This window comes from Streptopelia decaocto (genome assembly GCF_964273445.1).
Source record: "Streptopelia decaocto genome assembly, chromosome: 2".
Lineage (NCBI taxonomy): Eukaryota > Metazoa > Chordata > Aves > Columbiformes > Columbidae > Streptopelia > Streptopelia decaocto.
Window position 1 is genome coordinate 92,865,293 of NC_138655.1, and position 23,123 is coordinate 92,888,415.

At 40.6% G+C, this 23,123-nt stretch overlaps 1 protein-coding gene across 7 annotated transcripts in view; it reads left to right on the plus strand.

Annotated features, from left to right (window-relative positions):
* HIVEP1 (HIVEP zinc finger 1) overlaps window positions 1–23,123 on the plus strand; it is a 125,780-nt gene that overhangs the window by 52,712 nt on the left and 49,945 nt on the right. For all 7 annotated transcript variants that reach the window (XM_082047068.1, XM_082047063.1, XM_082047069.1 and 4 more), the window contains one exon: window positions 19,816–19,869. In XM_082047068.1, the coding sequence (XP_081903194.1) occupies window positions 19,816–19,869 (54 nt within the window). The remainder of the gene's footprint in view (window positions 1–19,815; window positions 19,870–23,123) is intronic.

The window sequence follows — 23,123 nt, forward strand, 5'->3', positions numbered from 1 at the left end:
ATCTGTCTGATTGTAGTGCCTCTCACAAATCAAGTCACTTTACTAGCTTTTATGGTTATAAATACATAGCAAAATTTGGAAGCAAAAAAGAAAAAAAAAAGCACAACTAAGAAACCTGGAGCTATTTGACCAGTGTGGATACATAGAATTTTAAACAATATTGGAGTTGTAAGATCAGCTCCCTCTTTCACCCCCAGACTCTGCCACCACCCTGCCACATCAAACCACCTTTGCAATACTATCTGGAAATAACCATACTTTTATTCTGATTTTAAATGGCCCTAATAGAAAGTAGGTTGCATATAGTAGCAATGTTGTTGTGCATTAGAGAATACTATCTTTGTTTCCACAGATTAAGTCAGAGGCTTTCAATTTGTAAAAATCTGAAAGCAACTTTAGTATTTCTTCTAGGTTTCTGACTGCTTAAATTGATATATGTTTAGAACCTAATCTTGTTCACTTTGACAAAGCTGGCAACTTCAGTGGGTTTATTTGTGCAGATAGAGTGAGAAAGATTCAGCTTTTGATATAAATACTTTAGCTTTCTGGTTTCTGAGAACTATTTTCTTACAGTTAATTATGCATCCTTAGAAATGTGTACATTCGTACACATATGTAGAGGGAGAGATGGCAGTTTAGTTTGCAAACTATGGAGCTTCGTTTTGCCTATCAATGCTTTTAATTTTAGTTCGAGTCAGAACAGTCTCCAAAATGTCAAGACAGACTCAGATCAAGAGATGTAAAAGTCAGGTCACATATCTTGACAGATGTAGCATCGTATACTGTATACAGATGGCTATTACTGGAATATCAGTATAGTCCAGTATATTGCTTTAAAAGTTATTGCTGGCTTGGTCCAAAGTGGTCCTTTGAGGTTCATTTGGGCAGGGACAGGTGTCAAAACAGGAGGTTTGTGTTCCCGCGAGCCATTGGCGGCTGCTGGGAACCCAGGTGGGTATGGGTTTGTTGAAGCTAAAATACTGCAAAAGAAAAATCCCTTTCTGTGCTTGAATTCTAATAATGAAGATGGTTTTAGATGGAGTGGTGCCAACTTAAAAGGTAGGAGCTGACAGGTTTAAAAGTCTGTGTTGTTTACATGGAATATTGAAGGGTCAGTGGTCAGGTATGCTTGGGAATAGGGCAGGAGTCTCTGTATCAGCAAACCAGAGAAACTGAGTTCTGCCATCTAAAAGGTTGCAGTTTGAGTGAAATACAATAGTAAAGCTAAAATGCATGTTTAGCTTTATAATTAAATTTTAGCAGTATTTTAATGCTTTTGTATTAGAAATGTCAATGATTTGGGCTGAGTATTGCATTTGTTGAAAATGCGGTTATTTTAAAGTTGCTATTGAAAATAGAAAAACCCCTATTGATATTTTGATTGCTGTGGTTTTGCTGGAGTTGGTGGGCAGTGAGTTACTGTCATATTTTGGTGGTTACAGTCAGGTCATTCTGAACCAGGCTCAGCTGAGCATTTTTGGTAATATCACAAGTGTACTCGAAGTTCACGACGACAAACCTACTGTGAACCTGTAGTGATCGCTCTTTGGGTGGTAGTTTCTTAGAATAGCTTTAGTTATTGTTGGAATAGGGGCAAGTTTAAAGGGTATTGCATGCATGTAATGGTATTTCATCTCAACCAAAACAAAGGATGTCAGTTTCTAAAGCAACCAGAATTATTTTTAACTCTTTCCTCATTTCTTTAAAACCAGCACAGAGTGATTCATTATGGCCCCTGCAAAGTGGGCAGTTTTGCAAGAACTGACTGTGGAACATGGTGTTTTGTTTTGTGTGTTTTTTTAACCTTTCATGCAGTGCAATTAGTAGCTGGGTGGTGTTCTGAAAACCACATTTGATCTCCACTGTGAATGGTATCTGTTTGCCCTTGCTGGGGTATATTCCTCTTAATGCGAGTGTTGAGATTCCCCTGTACGCAGCTTTAGTATTAAATGACAAAAACCCAAGAGCTAATAATGTCTAATTGTGTTTAAAAGGGTTTCTCTTTAGGAGTTTCAGACTGAATTGATTAATGAATTCATTTTCAGCAGGAAAGCTATATCTCAAACATGTATTTTAAATATCTGCCTCAAAGCATGGAGGAAATGAAAGCAGAGGTAAATCGATAAAACAGAACTGGTGGGAAGTTCAGCTGCTGAGACCTACATCTTGATATTAGAAATATGATTTAGAAGGTTTCGGTTTGGTCTTTTTTTTCCAGTAGTGCTCAGCTTGACCTTCCTTATACCATTTATTATTTTATATACCTGCATTATGTCAAATATTTTCCACGTCTCTGTAAATTAAAATGCTGTAAACTTTTAGATTCCTCTCAAATGGAATCTTCTACAGGCTCCTAAGTAGTTTTATTGTCCTTTGAACTTTTTTTATTTTTGAAGTAGTGGTATCATTATTGTATCTGTTTTTTCCTAAAGCAACCCAACATTTTATCTGCACATACTGCCTCCTCCCACAAAGAATTAAACAAATAAATCAGCAAAGGAATGAACCTTGTGCAGTATGTGGTTATTTTCAGAGAATCACCAAGACCTGCAGGTCAGTTCCTCAGTGCTGCACACCAGCAGGTCATAAATTCAATGTATGAGTAGTTTAAGCAGATACAGGGATTTGACCTTTTATTTCTTTCTGTATTTCAGTGCTTTTCAATCATCTCTTTTTCCCTTAGCATGCATCTTGTGACACTGCCTTCCAGGTAAAATCACTTTTCCACAGGCCACAATTTAGGCTGCTAATGGACCAGTTGGGTTGCATTGCTCTTGCTGTCTGATGAGGAAGTGACTCTTGAGGTGTCATATAATGGACCGTGTTTAAATCATGGATCATCCCAAGAACTTAAGCTATATGCATGCTCAGAACTATATATATATATGACATCTCTTTTTCCATCCAGTCCCAGTTTTACAAAGGTTTTCTAATGAGGGCCAATGGGTTTGTCTCTGCTTTTGTGCTAAATTTAGTCACAATTTCCAAATGTCTTGTTTACTGCAGCATGTGAGGTAATGAAATTGCAGCCAGCAAAATCTTCAAAATTATGTAATAGGAGTGTGGAAGTATAAATTTTATCCAATTGATAATTGGTAATTAAGGTCAGATTCTGTTACTGAATCCTGGCTTGAGTTGTTAATGAATACTTGTTGAGTATTCCATTTGAGTAAAACTTAATTTCTGGGAATTCTTAAAAATAAAACTGTCACAGTTTACTATAGTTGGAAATAATTAGTGAACGGGATAAAACAAATGAGAGATAAGGTATTTAAAGACCCAAACCATAAGCTTGACATGAATGACAGATGTTGTTGGCTTTCGGGGTGGGGTGGCTTTGGGGTTTTGGCTTGGTTTGGGTTTTTGAAGTATTACATGCTTAAGATTTGTTCTAAAGTATGAAGCCAAATACCTGACTACCTGTAAGATACTGGTTATTCCTGCCTCAGGATTAACCTGAGGTTATATGTATTATAATTATGAATTGTAAGTATAGAAAATTAGAAGCTGGACAAAAAGACTGCCAAAACTGTGAAAGCATCAGGTCGTCTGCTGTATGAGTATATGTTTTAATTACATTTAGTCACCAATAAAATACTGTCCACTGTTAATTTACAATGGAAAAGAAATAGGAAGGCACATTTTTAGTATTTTCCTAGTGATGTGATTTCTTCTAAGTAGAGTCTTCAAAGTACGAACTATCATCTCAGGAAGGAGAAAGAAAAAGGATAAGAAAATGGTTTCAGTGCATCATTTCTACACCATAGACACTGTTTATTTGCTTTGTATTGTACTTCATCTTTTTCTTCTTCTTTTTTTTCCCTGGAATGTCTTTTATCCTGCTTTTGTTCTCCTGTCTCCTTTCCTTCTCCCTCACCCATTTCAGCGTGGAACAAAATACTTGCCTCTATTTTTGGAGAACCACAAAAAAAGAGATAAATGCTGTCTGAGTTCTGTGCACAACTTAAGATCTTCCCAAAGTTGGGGGCATCAGAAGCCTTTGACCTACTGCAGTTCATGTGGGGAATACCAGATACCTGCATTTGATGGATGCCCACCTTGTCCTACCATTCACAGCCTTAAATAATAGCAGTGGGTGAATCTGACAGCAGTAGAGGGAAAGAGGAAGGTCTTGTTGATGTGATTTTTGGCATAGGAGTGGTTGGCAAGAGAGGAAACCTGAGGGAGGTTGCAGAGCACCAAGCCCAGCCTAGCTTCTGGTTTTTCCATCCTGGAAAATCTTGTCATTCCAGCGGTTTTGTGTGACAGCTCATAGCAATGAACAAAGCATCAGATTGACAACTGTGGACTTCTTTTTCCTCTCCCCCAACACCTTTTCACTTTCCTTGTGTAATGTCCCTTGGGTATACATTAGTCTTGTTTGAAATTTTTCTGGTGTTTAGTAGGGATCTCATAAGCTTTAGTGAGAAGTTGGTGGAGCTTTTTTCCTTCAGTGCAACTCCAGTGGCCTAGGTCAGGGAGACTTGGTGGTCTACTGGCCAGTGTGAATTAAAGGAGAGGGAGAGGAGAGGAGAGGAGAGGAGAGGAGAGGAGAGGAGAGGAGAGGAGAGGAGAGGAGAGGAGAGGAGAGGAGAGGAGAGGAGAGGAGAGGAGAGGAGAGGAGAGGAGAGGAGAGGAGAGGAGAGGAGAGGAGAGGAGAGGAGAGGAGAGGAGAGGAGAGGAGAGGAGAGGAGGAGAAATTAAAGAGCGAGAGAGGTTGTCCAGTTGGCTTCGTTCTCCAATCACTCCCCTCTTTGTGTATGCAAAGTTTCCGATGTTAGTTTTCTTCCTGTTAACCACGCACAATTTTTGTCTCAGTTACCCTTTCTCTGGCTGGAAATGTGGAAACTTTGAGCAGAAATTGATTTTAGCTGAGCTGTCGGAAAAAAAATGAGAAAAATATTTCTGCAAATAGATAAGACATTTTAAACTGAAAGAAACAGATGAGGGCAAAATGGGGAAAATTCCACTGAAAATCTACATAGTTTTAAAAATTTGGGTCCGATTCCTAAGTCATTAATTTTAATGCTACGAAGAAAATGTCCAAACAGGCACGTTAAAAACAAAACCAAAAAGCAGTTCCAGGACATTATACTGGGTTTGCATTTTCATTGTTTTAGTCAAGTAGCACATTCTAATAATTTCTTCTCCCACTCACCGTATTTTCCAGAAATCATTGTTCCAGCACAGCAAACCAAGAAAATATTTAACTGAAAATGAGTTAATAAAGTTGGATGCAAGTCTTACTACTCCGTTGTGGCACGAGTCGTATAAAATCTTTTTGTTAAAGGCCAAAAAAATCCATTTGAGGACTTGAAGTCCCTGGATGCTCACTTCGGCACATTCGCTATTGAAGCGAGCTCCCTCCAGGCTTAATTGTTCACTTCCAAATGCAGGATGGATGGTGTGTGCGGCAGCTTGCTGTGGCTTTCTCCCACACGTTCCTCACCGCCCCCTCATCTTCAATCAGACGACGCAAAATTCAGCGTGAATTCTAAATAAAAAAAGGAAAAAACACCCGGGTGATGTTCAGATTGCAGAGCGCTATCATTTTGTAGGTGTGTAAGAAGCAGCTAGTTAATTATCTTCCTAAGCTTGCAAGTAGATAAAGAAAATTTCACCAGTGAACCCACAAAAAGGAGGGAAGGGAGCTAGGTTTTAGTTTAGATTTTACTTGTTTTTTTTTTTTTTTTTTTTTAAAGAAATAATGGTTTGCTGTTCCACAGCAATAGGAACTGTACTTCTTATGGGGATGAGGTGAATGTGAGTGAATCTATATAATTTTTCCTTCATTTTTCAAAACACTATTTAGTATACTAAAAATACACTTAACTATCTGTGTACTACCAGATTTGTTTCCTATTCTTTATTTTACTAACCAAACCTTCTCAGCTTCTTGCAATGACTAGCTTTTTATATAAAAATCAATGAACTAAATTTGCAGTGTCAGCATTCCAGGATTTCTTTTTTTTCCCCCAAGAGCTTATTTGCCATGTAAGGGTCCCTTAGAGATAATCAGAAAAGGAATGCCAGGAAGATAGCTCAGTCTACTTTCTTTTATTTACTGGGGAGAGGAGAGAGCGAGGAAGAGTGAGCATTTCAATTTTTTTCTTCACATTTCATGCTGATTACAATCCAGAACACATACTAAATATTTTAACAACTGCTCCCACCCCACCAAAAAAAAAAAAAAAAAAAAAAAAGAAGAAAAAATATCTGTTTCAGTAAGGTCTCTACTTTGGAGGAGTTATTGAAGATTTCACTTGCTTATTCCCTTTGCCTATGAATTCAGCACCAGAAAATACCTTCTGGGGCTCTGCTTCAACACATTCTTGTTCGTCAGTGGTGCTAATAAATCATGCTGGGTTCTTTGTCTCTGCTCCCTTTTACCAGACTTGTATGATCTGAGCAATTTTGACTCTCAGAGTGGTCAGGGGCAGAGCCGTGCTGTCCTTTCCAGGTGAGGTGGAGTGGGCAGGGTGGCTGCAGGTGGGATCAGGAGCAGTGAGCAGCAGCCATGTCCCGCCAGGCCTACCTCAGCTCCCTGAGCCAGCCGGAGCAGGCATGGAGGAGGAGGAGGAGAGAGAAAAGATGTGAGCTGGCTGTGCTGGAGACAGGTTTTAACAAGTGTCTGGGGACCAAGCACAGTACTGCTCCCGGCAGAAACCTGTATTTTATGGGACTTGGGGAAGGGGAGGGGAGCAGGGGAGCTTGAGAATGGCTGGTGTGGTTTGCAGGGTAACCAGGTGGGTGCTTAAAGCTGAGCACAGCCTTAGCAGGCTGGTGTGTGGTTGTGACGAGAAAATAATCTGTCATAGTATGGATGTTAGTCCCTTGGCCTCCTGTGATAGAAAACTCCAAGTCCTCTAATTTTTCCTGAAGAAAAAGCTCTCTGAGGGGACACTCTCTACAACTACCTGAAAGGAGGTTGTAGCATGGAGGGTGTTGGTCTCTTCTCCCAAGTAGCAAATGATAGGACAAGAGGAAATGGCCTCAAGTTGTCCAGAGGAGGATTAGATTGGATATTAGGAAACATATATTCGTGAAAAGGGTTGTCAGGCATTGGAACAGGCTGCCCAGTGAAGTGGTGGAGTCACCATCACTGAAGGTGTTTAAAAGATGCATAGATGAGGTTCTTAAGTACGTGTTTTAGTGACAGGGTTAGGTTAACGGCTGGACTCAATGATCTTGAGGGTCTCTTCCAACCAATATGATTCTAAGAAACAGATACCTGTTTATTTGGGAGGTCACTAGCTGGCCCAACACAGGCTGAATTAGGCCCCCAGAATATTTCCCTCCATCCCTTCTCCATTAAAAAAGCGCAGTTGTTTTATACAAGCCTTGTCTTACGAGGCTTATCTGCCATTCACCCCCTGAATAAGCAACCGAAATAGTGGGACATGTAGGTTTTTACAGTGCCAGAGGGTTATGGTGTAGAACATGTTGCTGTGTACCATGGGGCACTCTGCAAGGTCAGCTTGCAATTTCTACTTCAGTTAGAGACTTAGTAACTCATGTCCTAGTAGTTCTTTGAAAGCAGTAAAATGACAAAGCGGCAGCACCGCTTGCAATTTCAGCTCATCCCAATTTGCTGAGAGTGTATGGGTGAATAATATATGATTCATATTTATTTCCTTTTGGTACAGAACATCTCTCATATGTGTCTGATCTTAAAGGGCACCTGTTGAATAGCCTTCTCCTTCCCAAAGTAGTAGCTTGTGAAGTGTCTGGCAAATTTGGATTATTTAAGGTAATTGGCCCACAACTTCCTTGCTTTGGTTAGGGTCTGCCTGACCCTGTGTAGGGTATGGGTGGTTTCTGGAGACATGGTTTGTCCTTGTTCCTGCTGTCTTGGGTGGGAACACCTTTTGGACTGGAGAACACCAAGTGTTCAGTGCGGTACTTGACACCTAGTTTTTGTCTCAGGTCTTGGAGGAGGATGGGAGTAGGTAGAGAACAGTAAAATAAATCACTGAAGTCAGGTATTTGCTTGATATGTATATTTTCCACCCACAATTTGTGTTTGCCCTCAGAAGAGAAGATGAACTGCCTAGGGCTTTTTTTTTTTATAAGCCTCTTAGAGTGGCTAAGCCGCTGTTCATGGCTTGAGAACACTGTTAACAAGAAAATATCATAACTTTGTGCCTTTGCTCAAGTTTTGTGTTTCAGGTACACCTTGTCCTACATCAGCTTGTATTGAGTAGTTTTTCAAAAGCATTTTACTTGTTGTCGATCCAAGTTATGTTGTTTTTCACTTTAAAGCAGCTAGTCACATTTCATTCAGCATATAAAAAATGAGGGCAAAAATAGAAGAATACTATGGAAAAATAAAATTTAGCCCTAAGACCCACTGCTGCCATTACGACTGTTCATATCTTGGACTGTATTCACACGCTTTGGCTTATAACATTAAGACCTATTAAGTTATTGGAAAAATAAGCAAGCAAAAAATGAGATACTTTAGTTAAATTAATGAAAAGCTTTAAGTTTGCATTTCATGCGTAGTTAGCCTAAAGAAGAATCTTGAATTTGAAGGTGATTTTTCAGACCCGTTCAAAGTGGATTTACCAAAAATGCAGCTGACCGTTGTTCTGGAAGAAGTCCTAAGCTGTGTTAGGGTCGGTCCAGTTATACAGGAGATACATGAAGATGCTTCAGCGCTGACAGGAGCTGGTGAGGAAGGAGTAGGCAGGATGGCTGGAGGTGGTGACCCAGAGGCACGTTCTTTTGAGCTACGTGGTGAAGGGGCGACGGAGTCTGGAGAGGCTGGGTTTTAAGGACAGACTGGAATTAAGGACAGGGGTTTAAAGAGGAAATCAGATTCTCGAGTGAACTCCACCAGTACACCCCATAAAGAAAACCTCTTGTGTGTAAATTTATCGAGAGGCTAGTATTTACACATTTTGCAGTTGATACTTGTTCCTTAGCAGACAAACACTGCCTGCCATTTTACACTTAATAAAAATGTCCCTCTGTCGATTCCCATAGTGAAGTGGCAGCGTCACTGATTTGAAGGAGTTATCCACAGAGCTGAAGATGAAGATGCAAATGAAAATGCAAAGGATTTCAAAATGACATTAGGTTGCCGTGCAACCATGTTGTAAAATGACAAATGCAGTTCAGTGTAGGTAAATGCAAAGTGATGTCCACAGGAAAAATATTCTAACTTTTCATTTAAATTGAGTTGCTTGTTAACACTCAGACATGAGGTCTGGGGGTCATATATTTGTGTGGAGAAGTCAACTGTGTACTCGCTAGCTGTCAAAAAGCAAATAAAACATTAGGAATGTTTATGGCAGCAGTAGAGAAAAATGTATCTGTCACAGCAGGTGTCTGTGGTGTGCCTTCATCTTGAAGAGTGGGATTGATTCTGACATCTTCCTCCTAACTCTTTTGCCCTTCTTCATTTCTGCCTCCAAAGAAGATAAAATAGCACTGCAAAAGCTGAAGAGGTCATAAGTCTATTGAACAGCTTTTGTATGAGGAATGACTAAGTAGATGAAGCCCTGCAGTTTGATGAAGAGAGACATGAAAAGCTCACATAGATTCAAAAGAGACTTTGAGAAACTAATGTAGGAATAATCTGTGGGACTTGTGAGGTTCAAGTACAGCTTCTGGGATTCGCTTCAGGGCTGTGTGGTGTCAGAGTCCAGGACTTACCACATGTCCTGCTCTGCCTTTCCGTCGGCTTCTGCTCTTGCCTTCTGCTGGAAGCAAGATGTTTGGGCTGGACTTTTGGCTTGACTTGTAGGCTTTTGCTTTGTTTTTCATTAGTGTCATTAAAAAAAGACTCTCTTAGCCAGCCAGTACTATTTATTATCCATCTTAATATCAGGTAATTGTAATAACTTCAGTATCTAATGTCCTACTAAATATGTAATAATTTAAATAATTTAAGCCATTTAAAGATTTCAGGATCTCAGCAGAGTTTTTTTTTTAAGGTATGCTAAGCTTAAGAAAACTGATCTGTTTTTAAACAGGGCTGTTGGTACTTTAGGTTCATCAGTGAATGTCTTCAGGGATGGGGCATTAATGTGTCTACTTACATGATTTCTGCCTTGTAAACTCGGTAGCATTTGAGGAACTCCAGAAATAGAAGACAAAATTACAGAGCAGTTTGACCCCTCGAAGAACTTGAAGAAAGCCTCCACGCTGTTGTCTCAGGTGATGAAACACCCGCTCTTGATGTTGTTCTGCCTGTTGAACCAGTTCTGTTCCTTTCTGTGTTGGGCAGGCCCTCCCTCAGCAGCCTGGCAGCTGAGGATGAGTGCTTTCGGAGTACCAGAAAGATGGTTGGAAAATTTTTCCCCTCTTTGGCTGGGAGTGGCTGGCTTGACTATTTACTTCTTTAGTACAGGCTATGTATTCGAGAAAACACAGAAATTAAAGAAAACTTGGGTACCAAGTGGTGTTTCTGTTGAATAGAAAATGGTGGGTTGTTTTGGTTTTTGTTTTTTTGGTTTTTTTTTTTAAGGCAAAAGTTTCACTGGCATTTATCTAATTTGTGTCAGGCTCTAAAAAAAAAAAAGAACATGTGAAAAACACACTTTTTTCCAGTTTGGGGACATGAGATCAAAGAACAGTAAACCTGCCAGGGGAAGGGAACCTGTCTCCGTGCAGAAGGTATGAAGATGCTCGTAGCAGCAGCTGGGAGAAGGTCGTGAGCTTAGCACAGCGTGTGGTCACCTTTAATATTTTGTTTTAACTTTTAACCCCGATACTGGGTTAGGTGTAGAAAAAAAACACAAGAAAGCTGCAGTTAAACCTGGTGCCCTGGAGGCTGTTAAATAATTATTAAGTAGATCTTAGTGATAGTAATCACCCCATCCTAAATACATGGCTAGAATTTGGCAGTGGGAGCAGAACAATGCTGTAGCCATCAGCATAGGAATGGTGTCATTATTGTGCTAGGTGGCTGATTAGGAGCTATGCAGATGGCCCTGCAATCAGTACCTGTGTTTGTGCTTTGGTACAGGAGTGAGACAAGGTATGAATGAATTTTCTCTGGTGGCACAGCTGATGGCTCTCAGAAGTACAGGTAGGAGCCAGGGTCATCTGGCTTTATGGGGCAGGTGGAAAAGGGACTTGCCATAGGAGGTGCCTCCCTTGCACAGTGGCCTGTACAGGGTGAAAAGGTGCCCAGCAGGAGACATTTCTCAAGATACTTTATCTGCACTTCTCATTTTGTGTGTGTGTGTTTGGCAGCTACTGTACCTGTGTCGTGTGTCCCGTCCCCCCACCCAGTGCCTCACTGTTCCCCATATCCTTCTGCCACTAGCACTGCAAGGTGACAGCCCTCCAAAAATCCTCTTCCTCCCCCACCCTTATGTGCTCAGTTTTTAATGCGTTTAAAAGCCTCATAATAAAAATTCTGATCATGTAAACAAAAAAAAAGTTGAAAGCTTCTCCAGTCGAAAATTGATGACACAGGGACTGAGTTTGGGTTCATATGCAAAGTGCTTCTGTAATTTATGCGCATATACCTTGTCAGCCACATCAGGAGCCCTTGCAATGCTTAAGTAATACATGTGATGACAAGGATAAAGCTATTATATATAGGATTTATATACAACCTCTCCATTGACTGTTGTATTGTAGATACAGTATAGCTGTTCATTGGTGATACTAATCTGCAGATTACAGATTGTATTTTCCAATATGCAAGCCTCTTCTTTTCTTAAAATGAAGAACAATAAGAGGAGGATTTTTTTCTTCTCTTTTCAAAGGGGTTATGTAAAGTATCTGTCACGGGTTCTTCATTTTTAAATGCAAATAATTATATATGGCAGGGAGTATGATGAGCATTCAAAGTTGACATTGAAATGAAAATGCATAAAATTTTCCTGAAAAACTGATCAAACAGGTCATTAGTCAAGGTTATAATAACTAGTAGAACATTTTAAGATGTTTTAAATCTCATTTAAGATGTTTAAAAAAGTAGCCGATAGTTTTTAAAATGACAACTGCTCCTGCATCATACTTGTAGTTACAAAGAGTTTCGAATCCCCATTTCCTAATTTTTAAGAGGTCTTTTTTTTCTCCTCTTACAGCTGTACACCAGTCTTCAAACCCGGTGGCATCTGCCAAACTGAGATTTAATCTCTTTTACCTTTCATTTATGATAGGCTGGGGACATCCGTGCTATCAGGTTGAGGGTTTGGCAACCCACTGATCCATGGTGCTGTGATTCTCTAAGGCCCAGACTGGAAAGAAGAAACCACAAAAAAAACTCTATGCCAAAAATTGTCAAGTTCCCACACTGGAAAATTACAGAGAAGATTTTAGCAGGGCCTATTGCGATAGGACAGGGGTTTATAGTTTCAAATTAAAAGAGGAGAAATTCAGGCTAGATATGAGGAAGAATTTTTTCATGAGGGTGGTGAAGCACTGGCCCAGGTTTCCCAGAGAGGTAGTAGATGCCCCATCCCTGAAGACATTCAAGGCCAGGCTGGATGGGGCTCTGAACACAGAGAACCACAGAATGTTAGGGATTGGAAGGGACCTCTAAAGATCATCTAGTCCAATCTGCCTGCTGGAGCCAAACCACACCTGGATGAGGTTACACAGGAAGGCGTTCAGGCGGGTTTTGAATGTCTCCAGAGAAGGAGACTCCACAACCTCCCTAGGCGGCCTGTTCCAGTGCTCTTTCACACTCATCATGAAGAATTTTCTGCTCATATTTAAGTGAAACCTCCTCTGTTCCAGTTTGTACCCATTTTCCCTTGTCCTATCATTGCTTGTCACCGAGAAGAGCCTGGCTCCATCCTCGTGACACTCACCCTTTACATATTTATAAACATTAACGAGATCACCCCTCAGTCTCCTCTTCTCCAGGCTAAAGAGACCCAGCTCCCTCAGCCTTTCCTCATAAGGGAGATGTTGAAGATGTCTCTGCTCATTGCAGGGGGATTGAACTAGATGACCTTTGAAGGTCCCTTCCAACCCAACCTAGTGTATGATTCTATGTAGGAACTGTCTTTGCCTTGTCTGGTCTCTTTCTTTTAATCTTGAGTGTTTCTCATTAAACTAGAAAAGGGAAATATATAGGGGCAGAAGAGTGGTTTCTAATTAAAAGTAGATTTAAATTTGCATGAGAAGAGTGCCTCTTCCTATGGGTTTCTTGAACTGCCTTTTGCTATTGCTGCCAACTTTGTGGGTGTTTGTTTTGCGGCAGGAAGGCAGCAATGGGAGCTCTGGACCATCCAGGTCATCCCTGCAAGCCCCTGCACCTCCTGGCTGCAGGGGCACCCTCTCCTTCAGTGGGGGCCCATGCTGCTCCCCTCCTTCCCACTGCGAGCTGGAGTTCAGCAGGACCCGCTCCCCTGGTTCTGCCACTTGGGTTTGGGGTTTGGATGCTGTCCCGCTCCACGGGGAAGCCTGCATGCCGCGGCCTGCTGAACCTCCGCTCCATGGGCAGGAGGCAGCATCCTGCTGGTTGCACTGCGCTCGCAATTAACCCGATGGGCTCCTTGTACAGACAAGACTCCTGCCTTTGTTTTTATTCCTTTTTTTTTTTTTTTTTTTTTTTAATTGCCTGGTTAAGGGAAGTCTTGGGATTAATGTCGGTTAACCAAAATGCATTAGGACTATGACGTTCTTGTTTCAGCAGGTTGGAAAGAGCCTTTCCCCCTCCTAGCGAAAGGGAAAAGCCAAGTACTGTGGCCTCCTTGCAGTGGAGCACGGGCTCTTCTCTATCCCCCCCAGCTGTGGTGGGTACCCCCACCTGCAGGCAGGATGTCTTGGGATTAAACCCTGCCTCTGGCGCCTCTCAGGGCGAACCCACCACCTGGGGAGGGGCTCCAAGCTCATATTCTCATATTGACACTGTGTGGTGCATCAGCTTTGCCTTGCTGCCCCTTCCTGCCCGCCACTGCTGGCACTGTGTGGTCTCATGCTTGAAGGCCTCTGGGGGAGGCATGAAATGGCTCCAGTGGGACATGGCAATGGGCTTGGATCCCTTTGTGCCAAATCTGAGCTCTTCTTCACACACTCTGCTGCTCTGCACTATCTGGTACTCAGAGTATTTTATTTATCCATCTGTGTAAACGTGGTGATCTTGTCATGCTTTCAGAAACACCTGAGCTGCAGAGACTGATAGAGGTTTCATTTGTCAGAAGATGGTGATTTCCACATAGGGCCTCAGCATCTTTTCACTTGCTCTCTGAATTTAAGTAGCGATAGAAAATGCAGTGTTTGGAAATTCCATCAGTGGCTTTCTCAAGCTGTGCATCCTGCCCCGCGCCCCCCCCCCCCAAAAAAAAAAAAAAAAGAAAAAGAAAAAGAAAACCCACCTACAAATCTGTTTTCAGTAATACTGGCCAATGCATATAGACTGATTGCATTAATGCACTTCAGCCAAAGAATGTTTTGTCACTGCAGTTCTCTGCTAGTGATCTTGATCTGTATAAATGTAGGAGTAGTTACATTTATCGAGTCCTAAAATGACATTCGGCCCTTTGAAGGCAACTGCGAGGCTGATGTGGCCGCTGGTGAAAACGAGTTTGATACCTCGATCTTGATGATCAGTGAAAGAAAAAATAATCAGTGATGTATTTCCTTGTGTTCACTGAAAAACATTGAAAGTGATTTTTAAAATTGCTTTTCAAATGTCTTCTGATGCAGAGAGAGTGTGTTTCTTAAGAAAGCAAGGAGAAAAACTTGCCATCTGAAGCTGTTTTGCTGGAGGTATTTTTAGGATGACTCAGGCATAAGGCTTGAGAGTTGTTCTTGCCTTTAACTGAGGGGAAAATTGCTGACATTTTACCTTCCAGCTGTTTTGGTTAAATATTTGAATATAAAAACCTAGTCTTTTAGGCAAGATACACATTTCTATTTTTTAAAGTTGTGATAGTCTGCTCTTAGCATCTGGTATCGTGTAAATCTGCTAGTTTTCCATTTATCCATAGAGAACAGGGTATGTCAGATTAAAAAATAAAAAAAAAAAACAAAACAAAAAAAAAAACACCCAAAAAAAACCAACCTTCTTTTTTATTTTAGAGCAGAAGTTTTGTGTCTTTGTGAAGAAGGAAAAAAAGAAAAAAGGCTTCCTTTATAGGCACCTGCAAATACGTGCAATGAAAAATATTTGTGTTGGGGTGTTTTGCTTAAGCTTAATGAACATTTCCCACCCATCAGCCCCGTGTGAGCTTTTCTGGTGGCTTAGAAGACGTAGTATTCCTCCTCAGTGACTGCTGCTCCATTCCTGTGTGCGTTGTCATTACTTTGTTCAGCAGGAAACAGTCATCCCATTACACTGGTGTGGGGAGTTTCTGTCATGAGCAAAAAGAGATTAAAAAAAGAAAAAAAGCCACAAATCCACAAATAGAAGATTTTTTTGCTCTAGCTTAAATTGCTGTCAGAAGTTACTGGTTTCATATTTTGCAAACCTCACTCTTCTCGGTATTTCTACTTTTCTTGCTGAGATTCTTAAGCCTTTATTATTTTTCCTTAACTGACCGTATAAATAAGGCCTATTAAGTTTTTCTTGAAAATTCCCTATGCATTTCTAATACACATAAACATGTTCAAGTTTGTATGTGTTGATATGCTGATGCCTTTTTTTTAAAAAAAGTAAAGATCTTTACAAACTACGTTTTATTTGTGGTGTAATTAAAATCTATGACGTTATATCTCTCAGTGAAGATCAAAAATAGAGAATACAAAGCTGGTGAAAAATCTTGTTTATTTTTTCATTGAAAAACCCACCATAGCACCGCCGTGTCTAGCTCAGACTGTTGGTATCCATTTAATGATCCATCACAGCAGGAGGCATGTAAGACAAGAAGCATATTTTACTGCATGCCAATCTCCTTCCTCGTGTTCCTAAAAAGCACAGTTACATTATGTATTTAAAACCCCAAGGAATTTGATGATATTTCCACACAACAGATACCTGCTGCGAGAGCTGTGCTAGACAATGACATGAAAAGGTTTAAGACTGGAGTAAGAAAAGCCATTGCACTCGAGTTGTTTCATTTTATTTTATGTACGCACATATCACTATGTATATAACTTAACTATATATGTATAGAACTAACTATATATGCATATAACTATTATATATTACCTGCGCTGTGCTTTTTTGTGATACGAAGCTGCCTGGGATAACCAAGAGCTTGCTCCCTGACTTGTAACACTGCTACTATCATATAGAACGGGAGTGTCAAACTCGTTTTCACCGAGGGCCACAGCAGCTTCGCGGTTGCCTTCAAAGGGCCGAATGTAATAAATTACATTTATGCAGTCCTAAAATTACATTCGGCCCTTTGAAGGCAACCGCGAGGCTGCTGTGGCCCTCGGTGAAAATGAGTTTGACACTCCTGATGTAAAATCTCATCTTTATTCAGCGGCACATGACAATTTCCTCTTTTATTGTTGCTCTTCTTTTCACCTCTAGTAAGCACTTAGTGAGAAGTGTCCCATCTTAAATTAGATGGTATCTGTCACCATCATCATTTGCTTCTAGATGTGTGCAACTTCAGAAGGCTGTCTGCTGAAGGTTGGTCACGTTAGAGTAGGTCTTACAGTAAAGTAGTCAAGATATGTACTATTCTGTCATTTTATGGGAAATAGAGTGCTATGCCTGCCATGTATTAGAAATTCCCATTATTTAAATTATTTTCCCTTATCCTATTAAAAATAAGTAATATTCCAGTGATAAAGAAATGTTTGCTTTGTAAAATTTTCAGAATAGGCAGTGTCTTCAGTATCACAGGTTTAAATCTGAAATAATACTAAATCAAGTGAGTATTGGATCGGATAGTATTATTTCCAGTTGATAGTGAGCTTTGTAGTTTTCAGTTTCTCCTGGCTTTTTCAGATATTTCAGTCTGATGTATTTTTGCTTATAAAGAGTTTTCAAAGGTGCATACCGTTAGAGAATCTGTAATACAATTATAGGATAGGATCTATAGTGGTAAAATGTGGCAGGCTGGGAAGCAGCTGCCAGATTTAATTCAGTGGTATTAAACATGCCTTGGTACGGTGAGGGGAGCAGGTATCTGGGACGTGGTCCTCAGTGAGACATTCAGCAGGCAGACCCATGTTAATACCCAGGCCTCAGGTACCATCAAAATCAGCGTCTCGGTTTCTGGAATCAACAGTGAATTTTTTCTGTGTTCAAAATGCTGAAAAGTGTTCTGCACAGAGATACCTCCATAGGTAGGAAGACACATATGCAACAAATCTAATTAATTGGGCAAGCATTTCAGGAGATGCAGGAAGTGCAGGAGACTTTCTGGCAGTGTACCAAGCCTATGTTTACCTTGTTATTATTTCTGTTATCTGTGTTTATTTGTTTGGGGTTACAGTCTGACAAAGAGGTGGTTGGGAGTTTCTGAAAGGAACTAATTTCTTTCTTTTTCTTTTTTTTTTTTTTTTAATAAGAGAGAAATAAGCTAAGGACATCAAAGCATTTTATCTTTCTGACAATCTAATGTGGCATGCTTCCAAAATACTTAACTAATTTTTGTCTATAAAATAGGGTCATCATGAATTTAAATACATACATTTATTGTAGTATTTATGTGAAATATGCAGATAATTCTTTTAATAATGGAACTGCAGTTGTACTTAAGTACACAGGGGAAGAGAGTTTGATAGCCAATCTATGGTTTTGATTGCTTGTTGCTTTTTGGTAAATCTCACAGTTTACAGGGTTAATGTCGATGTTTGTTTTTTTCCTGTGTGTTCATGTATTTCAACAGCTGTCGTACAGCTTTGTAAGTTGCTTATTTCATCACGTTTCTGTGGGAAAACAGTGTAAGATTGTTGGATATGTTTTTCTCTATTAGCATTAGAGGCATATGTATATAAATGTGCTTTGTTTATATTTGCTCTTATTTTTGTAAGAAATTGATATTTACAGCCGCTTCTATACAAAAATGCATAGAGGTATATAGTATTTCAGCTGTAGCTGAAATCCAGGAAAACGTTAAATATCAATTCGTGTTCTAAGTCAGTCTGCGTAACAGGATTGGTAAAGAGCTAGAGCAGGGTTGTTCTCTTTGAGTTGCCTGTGTTTGTCTTCAGCAGCCAGTGAGTCAGTACAAAAGAGACTGTATAAAACTTCCCTTTAAATGTATATGTATGTCTCACTAACCTCAGAGGAAGAAGGAAGAGATTTGGCTTTTAAAATTGCAGTGGTAGTCTCATTAGCAGCTTCATTCACTCCAGCTCTGTGAGTCTGCCTGGTTGGCATCCTTGTGAGATGCTTTTGTGCATTCTCTGGGACAACAACATACAGGAGAGAAATTACTGAGCTTTAGTGTGGAAGGGAACCTGGTGCTAGTTTTGAAAAGCAGAAATGCTGAACTAGAGCGAGCTGAACAAAGCTTGGCCTTAACACCTAGGAGAAGGGTTTACTTCAGTTGTAACTTTTGGCTCTACTGAGAAAATAATCGGAAAACAAATTCAGACTTCAACTGTGAACAAATGGTTCCAACATACTTGAGTGGTTCAGTTCGTAAATATTGGAGAAGTCACTTAAACCCACTGATTTAAAAGTCTGTTGAAGAAAGGACCGTTTTCTAGAAACCTCGTGTTGTATAGGAACGGTGACTGAAAGACAAATAACAACCTCCACACTTGTGAAGAAAGAGGTGAGGACTTTGCAGAGCTGTCCTCCTCCTGTGCATGGCAGCCATGGAGTCTGGTGTTCCTTGAGTTGTACCAGTAGAGTTGGAGAGGTTTAGGATGAATCCAGTTATTGTCTATTCCAGAGGTGTAAAATCCATTTTCACCAAGGGGCACATTGGCCTTGCAGTGGCCTTCAGAGGGCTGAATGTAATTTTAGGGCTACCTCTACATTTATACAGCCCTAAAATTACATTTGGCCCTTTGAAGGCCACCGCAAGGGCAATGTGGCCCTTGGTTAACGTGTGTTTGACACCCCTGGTCTGTTCTTTCAATTTAATTTTCACAGGTATTTTGGAAAAAGATCTGAAAGCCACATTCCTAGCTCAGGTCTTGGTTGGTCAGGCCAGTGTGTGATGTGGAGATGAGCCTGTCCTAATGCTGCAGCTTTATATTAATAGCACCTCTTACCCTGAAGCCACTCAGAGGACTGTTTGCTACCAAAAAGAAATGTGTCTCGAGTTTTCATTCCTTCCAGTTACCCCCTTTCTTGCAAATGCACACACATGCAGAACAAGCTCCCCCCTTCCCACAGGATCTCCTGTACAAACAGCGACAGAAATGCAGTTCCCTTCCCTACACTGATGCGTTTGGGGGCAGCAGAAGAACAGGGTGAGAGTAAAGACTCGAGGCCTCTTTTTGTTCCTGCTGCATGTGTATAAATTCCAGATAATTGCACAGAGGAATAAGCACGGGGCTACTGCCCGACCCTCGCTGCTCCCGTGTGACAGTATTGGCTCTATCGCTTCATGTATTAAATCCAGTTTGCTGTTCCTATTGCCGTGTTTAATGCTGCATTGTCTTGTTCTAACAGTGTTTTCAAAAACATATTAAAATACTCTGTAATGCACCATAATATAATACCTATTCCAAAGAGTCCCCTGACTGCATAAGTTATTATAGATTGTATGAAACTACAATGGGATTAGCTGTTGATTGCAGATCCAATGCCAATGTTTTTCTTTCTGCAGTTCCGTGTAATTTAACATGTCAATAGCCTTGCTGGTAAAAAATGATAAAATTTTATATGGCCATATTACTCATAATGTGCTGCATATTTACATGTGATGGATATTGCTCCTAAATATAAACAGATAGCTCGAGACAGATTTTAGTAAATGACTTTCTAAAATCTTGCTTTTCTTAAATATGTATTTTAATAATGACTTCTCTTTCTTGCAGACAAAATTGAAGAAGCGCAGAAACAACTTAATGGAACAGAAGACCAACAGAGAGGTAATAAACAAACCCAAAAATGAAATAAGAAAAAAAAAAAATGTTGTGATTCTAGAGTCTGATCCAAAGCTTTCCTGCATGAGTGAAAAGAGTCCACTGGGCTGGGTGCTGGATGAGGCCCCAGGCCTGTCTATCTGCAGATCAGGTGCTGTGATCTGTAACGCTCCAATTTTCCTGAGACACAAAGGCTTTGTTTTAACCACTTGAGTAGCTGTGGTGACCTTGATGAGACTGCTGAAGCTGTAGGAGCGTTAAGGATGTGCACAAGTTACTGCCTGCAGCCTGTACCAACTCTTTGTTTCATTATATGCTTTACGTAATCATTAGTAATGTAATTTGGTTTATGACAAGCAATATGGGATGATTTCTAACAGGCGCTGAAGGGGGATTGATCATCACAGGTTATTTTAAGAAACAGGTGACCTATGACAGATTAAATCTGTGTGTTAGAGCTTAGAAAGCTGGTGGAAAGTCATTACATTTCAGGGCTGACTCACTGCAGTGATACCTGGTCAGTGGTTGCTATAAAGCTCAGGTGCACCCCCACAGAGGAGGCTGGAGAGACACTGGGGATGGGAGCCCAAACAATTACCTGGCCAAGCTACTCCCAGGCCCATCCCAGGAGAGCTGTGAAAGGTCCATCTCCACAAGCCCAGAGGAGCATAAGGGCAGGAGGAAACCCAAATTAAGGACCTAGAGGAAAGGAGGCCTTGTCTGGTCCCCTCCCAGGGCTGTACCAGGAGAGCCCCAGCATCCAGGCATAAAATCCATTGCTGTGAGCCATTAGGAGCCACTCTCCAAGCCACTATTTGGACTAAGGGTATTGCTAGTTGGGGGTGTAGAACATGTTGTGGGATGGGATGCAGGGGAAAAGGTTTTGGGGATTGCATAGGACTCATTGTGGGATGCCTAGGAAAGGAGACAAAGGTGGAATATGGAAGGGATTTAGATGATTTGGGGAGGAACAAATGTGGGAAGTGGAGGGATAACAGAATAAAAGGGTCTGTTTGCATGGTAGCAGGGGCTCGCCAGGTTGCTTGTCCAGCACAGTCTGTCCTGTCTCCTCATTAAACTCCACCTTCAGCTGTTTTCCAGTAAAGGGGTTCTTTACTCCCTGTGGGTATGGGGGGCCTGTGGTGCAGCAACTGGAGCGAGTGCAGGTGTGTGTGTGTGTGTGATGGTCTGTACCAGCAGCTGTAGTGGGGCTGCAGCATCGGAGGCTCATATGTCAAGCTGGCAGCAACTGGAAAGACTGGGATCCAGATGCAGCTACTGGGCAGACCGAGTGAACCCAGCTACTGGAGGGGTCTGCCTTGGACATGTAGATATATTCCTATTAATGGAGCTCCTGCTTAGCCAGGGTGGGGAGTGGGATGAGGCTGTTAGTGTTGGTGTGAGTGCTCTGAGTGGCTGGTATCTGTATGTCCAGCCATATATATGTATATAGATGCATGTATGTGATGTCTATGTGTGCGCGTGCCTGTTGGAAAAAATTGTTTTGCCTTGCTACTTGGTTGAACCTGGGGACATGGAGCAGCAGCAGCCTCGCCTCTCTCAGGCTGCTGGATTCAGCTTATTTTCCTCTAACAGTGCCATGTGTCAGTGATTTGTCGTGTTCTGGTTAGACACTCAACTCTCTTGTGGCAAGGAACTGTTCTTCTGGCCTGTGACATGTGTGAACACTGTTGTAAATCAGTGATGTTCTGTCTTGGAATCAAAATTCATTATCTTTTGAAACCATGAACTTCAAAACTTTTTCAAGTTTAGAGAGCATAAGAAATACCCAACTGGATCTCAGCAAGGTCCATCTGGCCCAGCATTCTGCCTTCAACAGAGCCAACAGGACATACTGTTTAAGGACAGCACATAAGCCTGGCCATTTTCTGCAGTCCAGTTTCCTTGTGCTGTCCATAGTCACTGGATTAGGGAAGTCTGCCTCATTGCTTTAGTATCTGGACATTTATGCAGCTGTTATCCATGAATCCTTTCAATTAATTGCTGTCTGCATCCAGCATTCTCAGGTAGCAAACTGCTATAGTTCACTACCAATCACATTAAAAAGTACATTTTTTTTTTCTCAATTTCCTTTTTTTTTTTTCAATATTCAACAGGCATCCCCTGGCTCAAGCATTTTGTGTTTTGTTAAATAGCAGTTTGACATTCACCATATCCACTGCCTTTGTGATTTTACAAATCTTGTCGATATCTCTCTCAGCTTTCTTTTCTCCAAACTCATGACTGGTTTAGTTTTTCAAGGGAAGGTGTGAAAAAAATCATCTTGTACAAGCACCAGGACTGTGATGTTTCTCTATGTATTTGTAAAAGGTGGAAGAGGGAAAAAAAAAGTGACTAGAAGGTAATAGCAGTCCTTCAGACATGTACGGAGGCTTTTCCACAAACTAGACCTTATGCTAAATCGTTTTGACATATTTTTGTTTAGTAGATAATCATAAGTAAGTGGTATTGTCATCCAAACATAGGAAACTTGGTGTGAAAAATATTGCTGTCTGCACTTGTTGCAGTCAGTCTTGCAGAAGTAATATTGCTCTGCATTATTTTTTGTGATGGACATGTTCAAGCTAAAGATGAGCTAAACTCTGCTTTCAGGCATTTGTTCTCACACGTGGCCCAGCAACACCTTTGCATAAAGGAAGACAACTTCTATAGTGTGAACTCTGAAAAGGGTGGGGTTGCAGAGATTTACATGATGGTAGCATTTGGCTTTCGGCATATCAGATGTTATAGGCATCATTGCTTAATTTCTGACTCTTAAGCTAAATTCCTGTGCTGGCAATTGAAAAATAAATTTTTACATAGAAAATTGATATAGCAATAACTGCTCTTTTCAAATGAAAAATGTCCTCTGCCATTTTTTTTGTAGTTTCTTAAACGTCTGAATAGGTAGATTTCTTGGTAATATGAAGTAATTTAAATTATTTATTTGAAGCTTTAGAGTCTGAAAGCCACAAAAAAAAAAAAAAAAGAAAATATATGTTTTGAGCTAAACAAGTGAACAAAAATGTGCACATATTCACGTAAGTTATTTTAAATTACAATCCAGTGTATACAGATTCACATGAAGTATGGTTATATATTTTTCCTCGTTGTTCGTTTATTTTGTCTTTCAGTTTATCTAGATCAGTTTAGATTTCTTGGTTGGTTTGGTTGGTTTTTTTTCATCTCTGACGTGGATGGGGAATGTCATTTTGTGGAATTTATCACAAGCTAACTACTGCTCTGTCAGTAGCGGAGCT